This window comes from Lampetra planeri, chromosome 11, assembly GCF_965212315.1.
Source record: "Lampetra planeri chromosome 11, kcLamPlan1.2.h2, whole genome shotgun sequence".
NCBI lineage: Eukaryota > Metazoa > Chordata > Hyperoartia > Petromyzontiformes > Petromyzontidae > Lampetra > Lampetra planeri.
In genome coordinates, this window is record NC_136117.1 from 9294266 (window position 1) to 9312162 (window position 17897).

Sequence of the window (17897 nt, forward strand, 5' to 3'; positions counted from 1 at the left end):
GGCTCGTCAGCCAATCAAACACATCGGCTCGCTCGCGCGGCTCGTCAGCCAATCAAAAACGTCGACCCGCTCGCGCGGGCTCGTCAGCCAATCAAAGGCGGCGTCACAACCGCCCCTCCTCCCCTCTCCCCCCGTCCTCTCGTAAGTACTGACGACGCCGATTGGTTGATGTTGGTACCAATCCGCCTAGCAACGCGACTCCCGATTGGCGAAGCGCGAAGGTTGCCCCTGGTTACCGCCATCGCCTAGCAACGGCTTCGTAAACAACTTGACAACGGCGCTTCCTATCGACCGGCGACCCTCTTCCCCGAGTGGATTTGGCCGCTTGCAACGTCAAGGAAGGTATTCATTGTTCGGATTAAAAGGATGTTGGATTGATTGAACAGCTTCATAATGTCTCGGTGGTAGTTGCTGGTTTGTCTCGCGTGTTTATACTCGCTAAGTTTTGAACGCGCAATGGCGTTTGACTGTCGCTCTCTGTAATAAAGTCAATAAACTCGAGCGGTGGCGCAGTGGTTAGCAACACACACTCTGTGCAATGAACCAGAGATCGATCCGAGGCCACGGATAACATCAGTGGCTGGTGAAGCTGGAATGTTCAAACAAGAGTCAGAATATTTATACTGGATGAATCCGATAAGCGATAAAGCTCTTCTTCACATGTCCCAGTGATCGACAAGGCGTGGCAAAGGGGCATTCATTTAATTGCGGATTCACAATATATGTAATCATTCATTGTCATATATATTCTAGCTTTAACTACCCGGCTTCGCCCGGGACTTGGATTCACCACGCCCGGCCGCCTTTGTCTCCCCAGTGGCGATGTTCACACACCACACCAGTTACTCGTTTGAGGCTGAGTCGACCTAGGGGTGGCCCAGGACCGGTTCAAATAATCGTCACCGGTGGTGGCCGTGAGCGGGAGTCGAACTCGGGTCGCCGGGTTCGTAGCGCAGCGCGCTAATCACTACACACCTGCTGCCCCCACACACACGTGCGCGCGTCTATAGGTACACATACACGCGCTTGCTGCAGACACTCACAACTTTCAGGGTGCGTACGGCAGTAAACGACTGTAAAAATAAACCAATGCGTTACATGAGCAGGCACATTGCGTGACGCTTCCGCATATGGGTCACATGACAGATGTGACGTCACAGATCATTTGCCGTGCAAAATATATGCATAATTGTGCTCCCCCCCCCAAAAAAAAAATACAAGTCTATTTTTATAATTTTAGCATGGTGTACAGTCTGGAAAGTACCCACATGGCAAATTTAAAGTTTGTTGCATGTCGGGAAGTATGCTAAACATTTCGAACGGACACATATTCACAAATTTGCCTTTTATATATATATAGATTCCAGAACAATCATAATAACATTCCGTATTTAGATGTAATACCCGGCGTTGCCCAGGCCAAAAAAAATATTTCAAAAGTACTCTTAAAAATCTAACAGCAGTGCGTACTGACTGTGGTGGTACCTGCTATGATTACAGCAGTGCATACCGACTGTGGTAGTACCTGTTATCACTACAGCAGTACATGCTGACTATAGCAGTATTTATCGACTCTATAGCACAAAGTACTGACCTGACAGAGTGGCGTGGTGAGGCCTAGTCCCATGCAGAGCCTCCGGCCTCGCCTAGATTGTCCAGCCGGCCGAGGTGGCACCTTGTCAGGCTGGGGCTGGGCTGCTACCCCTGACTCCCCCCCCCACCCAGCCACGATCTCCCCGGCCGCTCTGCAGTAATATCTAGGGCCTATAGTGGTAGCCTGTAGCGACTGTGTAGTAGTAATAACTGCACGCATCGGGGTGGGGGGGACATCACACACTGAAGAATTAACGTGAGCGTTTAGTGTATTTTTATAGCATTTTTTACGCGAAAGAAAATGTCCCCCTCACTCCCACCGAAGGCGTACGACTTGGCATGGACCGTCCCCCACACCAAAGGCGCGTGAGTTGGTATGGTCGTGCACGCGTCATAAATAAATAAAAGGTAAGCGCACAAAAATCGCACTAAATCGCTAATTAAACTAATTTAATGTTGACGGATGTGAAAAAGGAATAACGCTTGCTTACCGCAGGGCTTACGGCGTGGTACCTGGCTATTTTTGTTTTACGTAACCCCACCGTTGTAGAGGCAAATCATTTGCAAGCGCGCAAACACATGAACCCACAAAAAACCCACAATTTTTTTTTTACTTTTATATAGATACCTATATAGATACCTTTAAAAACACCAAATACAAATACAAAGACCCCCCTTATAACCTGTCAGGGCAAGTGCTGTTTGCAATCACCTACGAAACTGAATTGAAGGGGGTTATGTATTCAGCTCCACAACCTACCGGTCTTGGCTTCTCAGTGCCGATGTTTAACTGAGTCGATCTAGTGATTCCCAAAATAGGTTCCTATACTATAGTACTTAGGACCATATTGGTGCTTTATGAGGCCCAGAATTGAACGGAGAATTAAATGTGAGCTTCACGAACTACGACGAAAATGTTAGAATATGTTATCGCTCTTTCTTTATGTTTAAATGTAATCGTGTATATTTGTGTGAATGTTGGAATATTCTGTAGGCGGAAGTCGTTCCGTGATGAATCCGAAGACAATGAGCCGGGCAAGGTCGTGGAGCGAGGTGGTGGAGGATCTTTACCGCTTCCAGCAGGCGGGCTACCGTGACGAGACGGAGTACCGCCTCGTCAGGAATGTGGCCGAGGTCAACTGCAATGGCACACTCAAGCCAAGCTGCCACATACATTACCATTGCTGTGAAAACCCACACGGGTTACCCCCCCCGTATTCTTGTGCAGGGAAATTTAGTGTCCAGGTCCATACGGTGTACAGCCATTTCAATACGGGAAATTTATTTTCGTCTTAAATTTGGATTTAAAGCTTTCGTGACTGCAGGGATTCATCTTCTTGGTTCTTTCGGTAAAGTCACATAGAAAGGAAATAATAAAATAATAAAAATAAAACATAATAAAATAATTCTCACGACGTTTCGGCCACAACGCAAGCAGCCGTCCTCAGGTGAAGACCATTCAGATGCTGTCTCCCCGACAGACCTGGTCTTCACCTGAGGACGGCTGCTTGCGTTGTGGCCGAAACGTCGTGAGAATGATTTTATTATGTTTTATTTTTATTATTTTATTCTTATTTTAGTGTATTTGTGTTTCTGCCTTGTGATGGGACTTTGGAGGATGAACGTTGAGATTTATAAGGGCACGGGGTGACCAATAAGGTCTGAATTGGTCTGTAATAAAGTAGGCACTGATAATTATCAATAAAGTAGGCACTGCTATAAGGGGTTGACAGGTATGCATTACAGTACACACTGCATCTGAAAACGATATACAGTTATCGTGGGGCATAGGGCCAACTGATGAAGCAGGTTCATGGTATATATTTCTAAGTTAAGGTATAAATGACGACACTTTTATATAACACAACCAGTCATAGATGACGAAGCGCAATATGACATTTGGGAACACAATAACAAGGACTTGAACAGAGGCAGGCAGTGTGAGTCAGAAGCACGGATTGCCAGAGAAGGGAATTCTAGGTCATGATGGCAGCAGCAGAGAAGCACCAGCCACTCATCTAACTGTGGTTGAAGTTATTTTTTCGTGAAAGGGTCTTGCTTGCTGAAGTGAAGAGCACGTTAAGCGTGGTAGAGCGAGACGCAAGCAGAGAAGTTAGCTGGAGCAAGCCTTTGGGAGGTTTTTGAGTAAGGTGAGGGCGATTTATAATAGACTTTTCCATGTGTTTTTCAAGTTTGGCTTACACCCACCTTTTCCGGCCGACTGATGTGCTGTGTTTTTATTGTCATTAAATAGGCAAAAAAAAACTAATCGCTGTTATTTAGTATGTGCGTATCATTGGTGTGTGTGCTGGGCTGACACAATTGTAAGCTTCGTTAATTAGTAAAAAGTATAACTGGCTGTCAGTCGCACCATTGAATAATTCATCACTTAAATTGTATGCGCCAACTGAATGACCTCACTGGAGCACTTGACTATGACTTAAGTCGTTTTACCTAATTTTCGAAGCTTCATACCTATGTCAAACACCCAGTAAGTATTTACAAGATACAAACCATGTGTTGTGTCTTCCTCTGATTACTAATACATTAGTTGCAACTGCACTACGAATGCCATACAACACAGTTGTATTAAATTATACAGTACTGTGTCATATTTCACATACAATTTAAGACGTCATTTACATTGCATTTTCCATAAATGAAAGATTCCGGTATAAAAGAGATGCACGTCTTCACTGGTACCATCACCAGGTGCTGAACAATGGAGACGCATTCGTGTAACGTGTGGTTCACGCTTGTGTTAATATTTGCAGGTGGACCGCTGGCCAGACACAGGCTACGTGAAAAAACTTCAGAGGCGTGACAACACGTTCTATTACTACAACCGCCAGAGGGAGTGTGAGGACAAGGAGGTTCACAAAGTCAAGGTGTATGCCTACTGAGAATGGGTCTACTTTCATGACAGCTCCATGTATCATATTGATTGCCTCTACATCTACTTTGAAGTAATGTAAATGTGAAATGCTTTTATTAGAATCATTGGTAGAACTGCCTTAGCGAATCTCACTTGCTTTTTTTTAAAATGTGGATTACAGATTATGTTGACCTCATTGATATAAATAATGCATGTACTAATGGTGACTTGTTAATAAATTCATACTTAAATGTTATTGAATGTGTATTTTTCATCGACACGTGATGATATCTATCATCAATCCATGTGCGCTCCACCAATAAAAAAAACATTTGTGGTTACAGCGATCTACTAGTACAGTACACACCACTATGCAAAATAGCAATAACAACAGCATACCTGGCACCTCCCCATGTAACCATAGAAGATGCAACATGTGTATCTTCACATCAACTGATATATGGACCAAAACACCCATGGCATAATTTATGACACTCTACGTTTACATGCACCAATCTGGCTTATTGCATCATCACGTGAAAACCCCACTGTGGCCTTTGCAAAATTGGCGTTCGATGTGTCCAACATCTTCTATCAACTAGCCATGGAAATATGCCCAAAGCAGTGGCGTGTCACTTCAACAGTGGGGACCATAACTGCAGTAGCATGTCCGTGCATGGTGAATGTCTTTTTCTATGGTGGAAATGACAGCAACAAAAGGACAGAAGGCCATCTCATTCAAACTGAATACCGTTCAGCCAGAAAGACGGGATGAATGCCTCACATTAACTTAATACATAGTTGAATAAATAACTGCTGGACAAACCTTATCATTTTTGTTTAATATATGGAACACATGAATGTACGTAACATTTGATTTCTCAGTAATATTGGACAGCAAATGTTAAAAGGACACTCAAACTAATTTTAAATTGGCTCCCATAAATTCCTCTACCCTGCTTGCAAGGCTCAGGAATATAAACCATGTTATGCTATGAATAAGGGCCGTTGACCAAAACGTCAGCTGCTATAAGTCTTCCATTTACGATTTTAAGGCCACTGTTGTCGACGAATGTTTTTTTTTATTTGTGCCAGGGGAACCACTGCCAGCGCAGCAGCATCACCAAATAACTTGTCTAGGTTTAGGACTTTAGATAGCGTACTACACGGTGGCCACTATGGCAATTGTTAAGCGTGAAAAGGGGGGCGGGGTGTTCATTGAGAAAATTTGGCTGAGAAAAGTTGGCTTCGGTGGAGCAAACTCCACCTCCAGCCACTTACAGAAGAGCCTCGCCCCACGGAAGAGGCGCAGTAACACGTGAAAGAAGGGTCCGCGTTGGTGGTACGCGTGTTCGTTTAAACGTTGAATGAAACAGCTGACTTGACTGAAGACCGACCACTCGTGTGATACGCCGGGAAGTGAATGGTCCCACCAACATGTGGACGAAACAGGCTGCCTCCACTTGCTGTGGTCTGAAAAGAGGACTTTTTGTTGGAGCCTTCTTATTAACTTCACGTTTACTGCTGGCCTCAGCACAGTCCGTGTGTTCACCGGTAAGATGCAAAGGAACTCGTGTTTTTAGTTGTTGATGTCACTTTCGAATTTGTGTAATGAAGACGTGTGATTATTTGTGTCTTTCACGTCGTCTCACCGATTTATCAGTCTTGATCTGTACTACGGAACATACACATTTACATTTAAAATGCAGCACATTTAAATGTATCAATGTCAATGTTATGTATTGTGTGTGCTAATAAGAAAGGTGGTTGGTTACGTTTCACTATCATCAAATGAATGTATATTTACTTTTAAATCTTCAAGCCTAGTTTAATCAGTTTTGACGCTACATTGCTTGAGTTTTACTTATGAATTGTGGCGCTAGGCAAATGTAACAATGCGTTCAGTTCCTTAGAACAGGAACTACAGGAAATGAATTCCTTAAACACTCTGGACGACGTATCAACACAACGTGGATTTATATTGTAATGCTTTGATACAGCTTACACGTTATTTAAAAGTGTTACATTATGTAACGTGCACTGCGGTATATTGCACATGACACACATCAAGACGTGTGATTACGTTTACTCGAGTGCAGCAAATGTAAATGAACTGCAGGAAATTATTTAAGTTCGTGAAGACGGCTGCGAAGTTGGACTCGGAATTAATATGATTAAAATAGTAAAGCCATGCACAAGTTCGCGAAATAAATTACTATGCGGTATATGTTAGAGGAACAGAACTAAACCAAAGCAGAGTAGGGATAACGTAGAACACCATTAAAAGCGAGCTGGGATCAAGACGATGCACTACTATGAAGGCAAAGCAAGTGCAGTTTGAAGTACTGTTCGAAAGCCATATACAGTAAAACCTTGGATTGCGAGTAACTTGGTCTGCGAGTGTTTTGCAAGACAAGCAAATTTTTTAAATAAATATTAATTTGATAAACGAGCGAGGTCTTGCAATACGAGTAGTACGTATATACGCTTTGTTGTATTTTTATAATCACGAAAAGCAGCAAAACAGTGCGTCTAAGGAAGAACATTTTCAATGTGTGCATATTGCGTAATATGATGTGGGACTGAAACATGGTCACTGACAAGTGAAATGCAACAATAACGAAAACAAGTGCACAATGTAGCTGGGATTGTGCAGAACATATTGGTGTAAGGAATGATTATCACTGTGGAACAAAATGTTGTTCCTGGGTAGTGTTATTTCCAAATTGCTTATGCCTCAAAAGTACAGAAAATTTCTGTTATTCCCCACAAACTTTGCTTTTGTGACCAGGACAGTGATATTTTTATATTTACATATTTGCAATGAGCAAACGTGTGCATTTGTGTCTTTCGTTCACATAAAGTCTTGGTCACAAAAGCAAAGTTTGTGGGGAATAATAGACATTTTCTATACTTTTAGGCATAAACAATTAAAAAATAACACTTAGTACCCAGGAACAAAAATTGTGTTACATAGTGTCACCGATGGAGTGACAATCCAAGGACACCGAAGAGTTCAATCACCGATGAGATCAGCGCATTGTGCCAGGAGGGAGATAATAGATAGTGGCAGCACGAGGAGGCCTTTATCCAGCAGTAGATGGAAAATGGTCGATGATGTATGTTGAACTTATTTCACACCGTACGTGGCCAACCGTGCTGATCGGAGGTGCAGGGGGGGAAGGACAACAAACTAAACACAAAAAGCAGTTGTAAAGAAATGAGATTTCAATATTAAATGATTTAAAGGTGCACAGCTCCAGTGGCTCCTAATATCGGAAGAGCATTCCAGACGGCCGCAAAAGCGCATCCGAAGCTAAACACAAAAGCTGTTCTAAACAAATGAGTTTTCAATCTCGATTTAAAAGTGCATAGCTCCAGAGACGCACACAAACAATCTACACATATCTTCTTGGTTCTTTCGGTAAAGTCACGTAGAAGGGAAATAAATAAATAAAACATATTTTATTATCATAAAATAAGCATTTTATTATGTTTTATTTTTATTATTTTATTATTTCCCTTCTACGTGACTTTACCGAAAGAACCAAGAAGATGAATCCCTGCAGTCACGAAAGCTTTAAATCGAAATTTAATCTACACATAGTCAATATTAGCTTCTTATTTCGACGTTTGCGTTGGGATTTACACAACACGAGTCTTTGTTACTAAGAGTGCGTGGCTCAAGAAAGAGTGATGCCCGTCCTATGTCTACAAAGCTCGCTTCAATCAGGCAGGCAGTCAGAAAACCATAAATACTTCACTTGGTGTACTCGAGTTATTTAATTCGCCTTATTTAACATATGCAATTTAAGTATTGCCATCTAGATTTAAGTTACCTCCTCAGAATCTTTATTTTTACTGGAGGAATCCAATGGGCGATAAAGCTATTTTTTCACAGATGTCCAAAAAGTAATCATGTCACTGGCATCAGGCGCTTTGTTTCTGTAAGAGAACATTTTAGCATAGCTCCCAACAATTGCATTTAATTATGTTTTACTGCAGTCATGAATGCTCTGCATTGGATGTTAAACACACTGTTCGGCATGTACTATGGACTATACAGTGTGCATCTACGTGCCGATTTACCGTTTACGACAATATGCAATGGCACAATTGCTTTACTGTAAACAATTCCCTTTACTTTGGGGTTACCACCCCTGGAATCTCTTTTTCGGAGGCAGGAACTGATTTGTATCACATATCTGACGGTACTGTATTATGTAAAACTTTATTGCAATGTCCTGCATAGTTCTGAAAGACCTTAGCTGACTAAGAAATATGTCGGGCTTTGGTCTGTGGAAGAGGTGGCAACCCGAGTTTGCGTGTAAAGGTCAACCAACGTGGCTGGAGTGAAAATATGCACGGAACAGGTTTGCTGATTTTGGTTTGTAATAAATTATTAAAAGTGTGAAGTTTATGTGGACCTCTGGGGTTTTTTTACTTGAAAATCTGTCAGTGGAGTGGGATATTTTAAACCTCGGAACTTGCCGTAGGGAGATGACAACTTGCTCAAGGAGGACATTCTTGTGCAATACTGACGTGGCCTAAAACCCAGAAGACTTGCTTTGCAAGTATGAGTTGTACACGGTGGTCCAGATGTCTTGTGACCCCCCAATGAATTGACCCCTCATTTTAGTTTCCCCTTTGTACATAAATTTGTATTTTAAATTAAGCTAGCTTAAAACAAATATTACGTTTTAGAGAATGATATGGGTGTCACAAGACATCTGGACCGCCCGGTACATTATTCCAGAACACGACAACCGTATACAGTGCTGTGCTGTGAAATAGATGGACATCTATCCACGGTTTAATAATTGTCACCCAAATTGTGCTGCAAATCAATTGTTTACTTACGTTTACAGTACTGTACAGTGAATCATAGAATATATGGATGCTACCGGGGTGTAATAATTAGCAGACTTAACTTGCAATCCAGAGGTCACCCGTTCGGTATCTCGACGTGGAAGTTTAAACAATGGGAAATGTTTTTTTTACCGCCCCTACAACTCTGTCCACCGGAAGTGTAAATGGGAAAACTGCCTTCGATCGGGCAGGCTGTGTATGGTGGGGTAAAGTGTCGGTACTCCTACCTCTTCCAAAACTTCTGGCCAGCGCGGAGTAGACCAAAATATCCCATAGATAGTTTCTGAATTGAGATGTCATTCATTTTAAAAGATGTGATACCGTGCCGATGTCCATGTTATGGAAAATGAAAGTAAAATACTACAGCTTAAACGTCACAGGTTACAGTACTGTAAATGAATACATCATTGTTGGAACCCTACAATTCTAAGACCCAAATACAAATCCACCAAGAGTATATACCACCGACTTGATTTATATGGTAGTTAAAACAACAGTGCATTACTTAAATTTCATGATTCACTGCAATTCCTAGCAAATAAACCAAAACAGGGTTGTGAACCTGTCGGTATGTGGACCTTGAATTTAGTTATCCCATGATTTGCTTGGGCTCTGTCTCTTCATACGGTACTGTGACAATAGTCTGATTTCCTCCTACGAGCAAAATCACTCATTAAATTGGCCAAACAATGCTCCGGGCCCTGCTCAAAGAGAAAAAAAAAGTCGTGAGATTGATCGAGGCTTTCATGGATTTGTGAGCGGGAATTGGCTAGCAAAAGTGCAACTGCGTCTTTCTACTGCCACGAAGTGGGCCTTGTCTTTCCATAAAGAGTCCACCGAGCTGCCGATGTGAAGCAGAGTTGCCCCCCCCCCACTCCTTCACCAACCCAGTAGCCCGCCCTTCCATTTCCACTTGCGGATATTTACAATGGCCTCGAATGTGACCTGCAGTCAAAATATCTGTGAAGTCCTTTCCCCTTGTTTAAGCTGTTTTGTCCGGAGCTCATTGTCTTCAAACAGCTCTGAGTTGCTCATAATGGAATTATCATTCTTTTTTAACACTTATATAATGATTATATTTTTTTGTTTCATAAAATATACACACAAACACGCTTTCATTTTTCATCAATTCATTTTTGCATTCATTCAGCATTCATATTGAGAACACAATTACATTATTATACAGTTGTCAATATCTAAGTGAGCATGGTGATTTTGTGCATATTATATTGAATACAGCATTTGTTTAGATTTAATTGGATGTTCATACATTGGGGGTTTTATTTTTTTAAAGTTTTATTTTACATTATATACAGTAATATTTACTCTAAAGTTATTTTATAACATTTCTCAAGCGCAGTACTCAAATGTTTTCTTTAGTCTTTCCTGCATGGCTTTGTTTCCACATTGAAAATGTACGGTTTTTTACTGCACTGTACAGGAGAACATCTATTTTTGGACACCCTATTACTTGCGACTCCTGTTAAGCACAGAAGCTTTAGGGTCCATGCACTTTATATACCCACGGCCCTATTCTTCCAATTATCCACCGTTAGCCACGACTTTACCCATAAACCGATGCGGAACGGTGTCCGATAACCCGCAATTTTTATTACGGATAAGAGGAGTGAATTCGTGGATAACCCCGTGGATAATAATTCCCCCAATATTAGTCTCCCATGTCACAAGAGACATTGTCGATGGGATCTCAGTCGCAGGCCCCCAGCCGATGCGTAGCAGGTCCTCCTGATCCTCAGGAAGGCCGTCGATGATCGGACGCAGAGCTCTCGTGTGATCTGCCAACACATCAGCACGGTCAATGTGCTCAAAGATCCGAAGCCTCCTGGCTCTTGGCTATTTCAGATACCGGCTGATTTGCTATTCGCCAACGTACTTTGGCATTTGTGATGTGCCCGCTGGAGTGAATACAAAGTTCAATCTAGATTTGAAGTTTTCGTGACTGCAGGGATCCATTCTCTTTGGTTCTTTCGGTAAAGTCACGTCGATATAAAACAAAATAAATTAAATCACGACGTTTCGGGCGCAACACAAGCGTCCGTCATCAGGTGGGACAACCACAGCAAGAAACAATTGCTGAAGTAGGCAAAAGAGCTGCTTGTAACAAGAGGTTATTTTTACAGGATACTCCAGTTTCCTCTGAAATGCCACAAACACTTACATGGATTCGGCTCCGATGCGAGACCTTCCTGAAAAGGTGTCCTGTGACTCAGTGAGGCTTTGTTTGCTCAAGTAAATGTTTTACCATTTTGATGATTTCGTAGAACCTACACTTGTCATGCTCTGCCCAGGCAGAGACAGCAAACAGTGTGGCACTGTGGGCGGGAGAAAGGTAGGCATGCTTTGCCACGATTCTGTCATCGCAGGAAAAGTTAAATGAAGAGAGAGAAATTCTGCACGAGTTAAAAACGCCTCGCATGCAAGCACACACCTCAACACAAGAGCAAAACTCGCCAAAAGCTGTTCGTGGAGAGAACTGGTCTTACCTGTTGAGCCATTCACATTCCTCACGAAGAGAATGAATGCTTTTGCAAGATTAAAACCACTCGACTATCACCTCCACATAAACAGTACAGTATATCGGCCACTGTTCACTAAATCTTTGTTTTAAATTGGGCCATGAAGCTTGCCAAGTTGATCTTGGGAGAAAAACTAAATTCCGGATGTGATTTGGAAATAAAGACATGATCATCATGAACGCACTCAAACTCATCAGATTTTGGAAGCTACCCAGACTGGAGCCTTGTGAGTAGACATGTGACCACCAGGACTTTTCAGGTGCAGCAATGCATTGCTTTGTATTGTAGGAGTGGGGCTGTGAGGTGGTTTGAAGATGGAAGTTCTGAGTTTCAAACCGTCATATGTGTAACATTTATCCAGGTTCTGCACTTTCCTCGCATACGACACCGTGAATGAAATAACCCAAAACATTTCAACGCAGTACTGCCCTGAATAAAGTCTGAGACTCGGTGAAAAGTTTCCTGGGTATTTTGTATGCGTGGTGTGCTCGCAAATTCTCAATGGTGATGTGGTGACGTGGTTTAATTTGTGTTTGACAGTACTTGCAGAATAATGCAGCACAGTGTTGTGGTCTTGTTTCGTTTTAGCTCAACCATCATCAGGCTGACAAAAGAGGTGGTTTTTTTTTAGACATCCAATCCTCTTAACTTCATCGTGGTATTTATCAGCTTTAGAAGTTGCCAGGAGTCTGAATGTTGAGCTGCACAGCAGGACATTTTATCTTGAAAGGGAGCACTAGCCTTGCCTCAAATCCTGTCTAGGCAACAGAAAACTTCGGTTTCTTTTCAAACATTCACTTTACACTCACTATAGCGTTTGACTTAAAATAAGTGACGCAGTTAATTAAAATACAAACATATCAAGTGCATCATCGTTTAGCCTATACTTTATTGGGGAGGGATGTGCTCTGTCAGGAAACCCCTGAGAGCCCCCATGGTGATCTCTGCCGTCAAATTGAGACGCTGAACGAAAGCTGCGACACGAATCGAAGCATTGTAATGCGTTCCACGCGAGATTAGTCTCGGTGGCCGCCGTATGTGATAATACGGCTTACAAAGCCCGCAAAGAATAGGGACTGTGATACCAAGTTTTAGGTTTATGAGCCATAAACAATGAAGGATTGGAGGAAATTGAACATTTTTCATTTGCAACAAAGCACAGACAGAAAAGGCTACAATAGAACTCCTCCAAACTATAAAAGAGGGCAATGCCACTGATTTGGTTATAAGTTGTAACATTCAACACATCTGCTATATAGCTGGCGGCTAAACACTGTCAAAGGAGACATATTTAAAAGGTAGAGTTTAATGTATCTTCAAGTGCTGCGAAGGCAAATTCCTTTGACTTTTAAAGAGCGTCTGGGTGAGTCCCCACTATGGATTTGTAAGGATACACCCCATAGTGATTTGATGATTGGCACAATCATTCGATTAGCGAATCGGTTTGTTTCGTCAAATAACATATAGGCGTTTGCACCAATTTACTACAACTTCACTATGAGTGGCATGATGTGACGTGAAGAATACATTTGTACATCTCACAGAGCATTGTGCCACGTGCATGGGAGAAAGGCACGTGGAATACATTTTCAGCAAGACTTATAAAAAATATATACATACTTCGAGTGACAATTTTATTCTAAGCACATTCAGGAGCTCATATTCACATAAAGCTCTGCTATGAGATTCTTAGCCGCACGACAAACGAAATATAGTACTTTTAAAATCCTCAGGGATAGAATTTAGCTAAAAAAAATTCGAATGTGATGGATGTTTTTTTGTGCTGACCGGGCAGACACCATAAACTTGCTACTCTTGATATGACGCTTTTCACCACAGGTAGCTTCCCCCTTTCATACCCAGGATCTCAGCAGTGCAAGCTCGGCTTTCTGAGCTCTCATCCACGTGGCCAGCTATTTTTTTAAATCTTTTATATTAAGTTCGCTTGCTTGCGTGCTTGCGTGCTTGCTTGCTTGCTTACGACCGTGCAAATCTTTCGGTCGTTTTTTAACCCACTTCCCGTGATCCAATCGAGCTGACATTTTCCACACAGACTCGTTGTGCGTGACAATTAATTTTCGTGAAAAAATTTTTCCAAAATGTTACACTGTTTAGGGAATTTTTTTAAAAATATTTTATTACCAATTGCTTAATGCTGGCAGACAATCATCTGACCCATAGGTGGCAGCCATCTCAAGCCAGAGGATGAGATGCCTCTAGCCGCCACGCATATAAAGGATTTAGAGTGAAAAACTTTGTTTTTGCGGGTTAATTTTTTTACAATGTTAATTGTATTGTTTCTTATTTTTGCTGCCCCATTTTCCACATTTTGTCCTCGCTTTTAGCCCAGACGTGTGTAACCTTTGACATTGAAAAAGCATCTATATATATGCACTCTATAAGGTTTATATAAAATGTAAGTGCTTTACCTCTTCATTATGTCAATGTACTAAAAAAAAAACCCGTAACATGTACCTTTGAAAAAATAAAATGAGCTATTAAAAAATTCCATTATACACCAGAGTATGTCGTCTGACAACCACACATGTACTGGTGGTGCTTGTGTAGAGATTTACCCAAGACCTGGAGCATTGGGGCAACTTGTACACACAATGAGATATGGGCATGCAAATACAACTACTCCTACTGACAATTATTAGTTAAGAAAATTGAATAGAAACGCCTTCGTAAGCTGTGTATCAAAAATGTGGATCTCTGCACGTTGCCTAAATTACACCAAATTTCAGTATAGATGCCAGAGGCTCTAATAGCGAAACTAAAGCAATTTCATGATGATCCTTAAGTGCAGGAGGAGAAACGTCAAAGGGTGCACTACATAGCTTCCTTGTTGATATTTACGAATGCAAAATCGTACACGTAATGCACTGCAGTAATTGGCACTGCTGCAGGTGGAAGAGCATTACATTTCGATATTTTGCTAGGTTATTTAATTTTAGTGTGTCTTTCTCCTAATTTTCAAGCTTGCGTACCGTACCACGTCGTCGTCCACTCATTGACATGCTAATTTTTTCTCTGCCCCCTCCCTCTCTCAGCCCCCTCTCTATATTTAAGGCCTTGTCACAGAGACGATCCCTCTCTCTTTGTGCCGATTGTGTTCTCTCTCTGTGTATCTTTGTGATATCTGTCTGCTTATATGTCTGTCTATAGTTTTCTGGTTAGATTTGTGTTGCTATTTCTTTTATACCTGATGATGATTGCTTGTGTTGCAATAGAAACGTCGTAGTATGCTATTATTTAATTTATTATTTTATCTTTATACGTGACTTTACCGAAAGAACCAAAGAAGTATTACGGTACTTAATGCTTCTGTTTGTCTTTTACAGGTGGATTACCACTTTGAGTACACAGAGTGCGACAGCACCAACTCGCGATGGAGGGTGGCTATACCCAACATACCCGGCAGCTGCCTAGGATTTCCAGAACCCACGCAAGGAAAAGAATGCTGTGAGCAAGCATCACGCTCTCGCACTCATCGTTATGCGCAATGAGACGACGGGTGTGCAAGTGGTGGCAAAACACATCCGTGCGAAGTTGGCGGAAGCGTACATAAAGACAGAGTTGCTGAAATTATACCGGGAGGGTAGTGGCGTAGTGATGTGTGCACTGCACGATAAGCAGTTTAATTGCTCATCAATCTGTTTTCTGGTTGTACCGCGTGCTGTTCCGCATGATGTCCAACGTTTCACTCCAAAGTGCTGTGAGCTTTTTCAGGAACTCTGTAACTGAAATTGCTCTCAGCACGTGGATTAAAACGTCGGACATCTTGCCGGCCATCACGCAGTACAAAGCGAAAACCCATCGGAGAGTTGTACAGCACGCGCCCCCGTGATAACCCACGCAGAAGAGCGCTTACATTTTTTAAAATTATTATTGCTCCACCGGTACAGCATTTATTCATCTTCATGCCACCATAATGTTGGTTTCTGACACCCAATGACGCTTCCTGGACTTAGCTTTCTCATGTGGGTCGGGAGAGTTCCTGAACATCCCCACGGAGACCTGCATCAAGTGTACACCTGGGACCTACTCCCTCGGCTCTGGGGTTCGCTTTGACGAGTGGGATGCCCTTCCCACTGGGTTCTTGGCTGCATCCAGCAGCCAGACCGTAAACCCCCAATCGGATGTCAACAGCTGCAACCAGTGAGTCGTCGCGTCGATGTGTTCATTCCACCATTGGAACCTCATTTGCCAGTAGCACAATATGATAATTGGTTTTTTACCCTTTTATCTGGCAACAAAACTGACACCTTTTTTACAAGGAGTCATGTTTGCATTGACCTCAATATCTGCAGTCGGAATGCAAACAAAAAACATAACTCTGATAATGTATACATGTGTTCATTCTCTCATGTTGAACCGAGTACAATGTGTAACCAATGCAGTATAGTGCAGCTACTTTATACTGGCGAGAGAAAGGCAAAGGAGCAGCATCTGATACAAGCGATCCCAAGGGGTGTGCGCATATCCATATTCTACTTAATTGAATTAAAGGCAATGCAATTTAGGGCACAGTTATGCATTTTAAAATAATTTATAGACGAATCCATCCAATAATGAAAGTGTTTATATAACATCGTTAAAGGTCAAAACTGTTTGGTCACTCAGTGTACATTATACATGTAATATTTTCAAGCAACTGATTTAGAAAAAGTTACATTTACGATCTAAGAGAACAAATGTAAGGGAAAGTGCTGTATATTTCCAGACACTGATGATATATCAAATTTTGCTCTTTCATTTATACACATACCCGAGCAGTTAATATATCATCTTTTTAAACTCCGTACATCCTTTGTAGAACCACAATAATATTTTTCTAAAGTTATTATCATCTAACAGCAGGTTTAAATTGATGCTTAACTTTATTTTCAGGTCACTTTGGACTCCAAAGGATCAGTATATTGAGTCAAACAGAGATGACTGCTCTGCTTCGCTCATCTACCGAGTGAATCTCAAGACGGAGGGAACCATTGCGTTCGAGTACCAATACACCGACTCCAACATGTTCTTTGAATTCTTTGTAAGCATATTCTGCTCTTGCGTACGGCGATATGTGTTCGGGAGCTACATTAAAATGTTGAGGATCTGCTAGCCACGACAAAGAGGGTTTCAGGAGCGCGAGAGAGATTGTGGAGTTTTCCTATTCCTCCTCCGTTGAAGGAATACAGATGACAGTGGTTTTCTATATGATCCATAGTTTGGGTTGCATGTCCACAATTGCACTGTGGTCTTTAATTCAAGGTTATATAAGGTTACATGCACGCCAGGCAATAGGACCACAGTTCATAATAATTTGTGATGGTATTTTTTTTTCTTCAAATATTTTCAAACATATTCTTGTAAAACATGCGTTCTAAAAACGGAATGCTTTATTTTCATATTAACCAGACAGTGTGCCTGGCTCACAAGGAAGATGTAAACCCACAAGTGCGATTAAACATTCTTTGAGATGGTGTCATTGAACAATGCAGGAAAAAAAATACTGATGCGGTTTTTTAATGTATTGTTGACTGCAATACCCTTACTACTTAAAATGCATTTGTTTTTACATGGCTATGCATACACTTTTAATACAAGTGCAGGAATCTTAAAACTTATTTAACTACTAGTATAAATTGTGTGAAATTGTTTTGATATGGAAAGTGACTGTGATGGAACTGGTGGGCTGATTATTCTGCTACATTTCATAGTTGCATCCGTAATAATATTAATGATTAACCAGGAAAGCCTCACTTGAGCCTAAAGACTCGTATTCAAGAGGGCCCTGCATTGGGATGTTTTGCTATTGCAATTATTTGAGTGTTTGGCATGTGACCCTGAGCACTGCCATCACCGAGCCACAACATGTAACCCCACGGCTTACAACACCTGCCAAGAGCTGGTGGTCACCCATCCAAGTAAACAGCCAGATCCAACGCTGCTTAGCTTACAAGAGCTGATGAGCTGAGATGCATTTAATGTGACTTGGTCATTAGATTGCATGGTGAACACAGGTAAGCCAG

The 17897-nt window shown here is 41.7% G+C and overlaps 2 protein-coding genes across 3 annotated transcripts in view; both read left to right on the forward strand.

The window, feature by feature from the left end:
* Window positions 1–234: 234 nt before the first annotated feature.
* On the forward strand, window positions 235–4724 carry MEIG1 (meiosis/spermiogenesis associated 1). 2 transcript variants are annotated; one of them, XM_078598775.1, is made up of 4 exons: window positions 259–342; window positions 818–943; window positions 2588–2727; window positions 4368–4724. In XM_078598775.1, the coding sequence occupies exons 3-4, from the start codon at window positions 2605–2607 to the stop codon at window positions 4494–4496; spliced, it is 252 nt and encodes an 83-aa protein (XP_078454901.1). In that variant the 5' UTR covers window positions 259–342; window positions 818–943; window positions 2588–2604; the 3' UTR covers window positions 4497–4724. The 2 variants fall into 2 exon arrangements, with proteins under 2 accessions (XP_078454902.1, XP_078454901.1); XM_078598776.1 differs by lacking the exon at window positions 818–943 and having other exon boundaries at window positions 235–342.
* A 1026-nt stretch (window positions 4725–5750) lies between these two features.
* Window positions 5751–17897, forward strand: part of LOC144721280 (endosome/lysosome-associated apoptosis and autophagy regulator family member 2-like) — a 38085-nt gene continuing 25938 nt past the window's right edge. Inside the window, exons 1-4 of the mRNA XM_078598777.1 lie at window positions 5751–6022; window positions 15219–15339; window positions 15849–16035; window positions 16768–16915. Coding sequence (XP_078454903.1) covers window positions 5906–6022; window positions 15219–15339; window positions 15849–16035; window positions 16768–16915 — 573 coding nt within the window. The 5' untranslated portion in view covers window positions 5751–5905. The remainder of the gene's footprint in view (window positions 6023–15218; window positions 15340–15848; window positions 16036–16767; window positions 16916–17897) is intronic.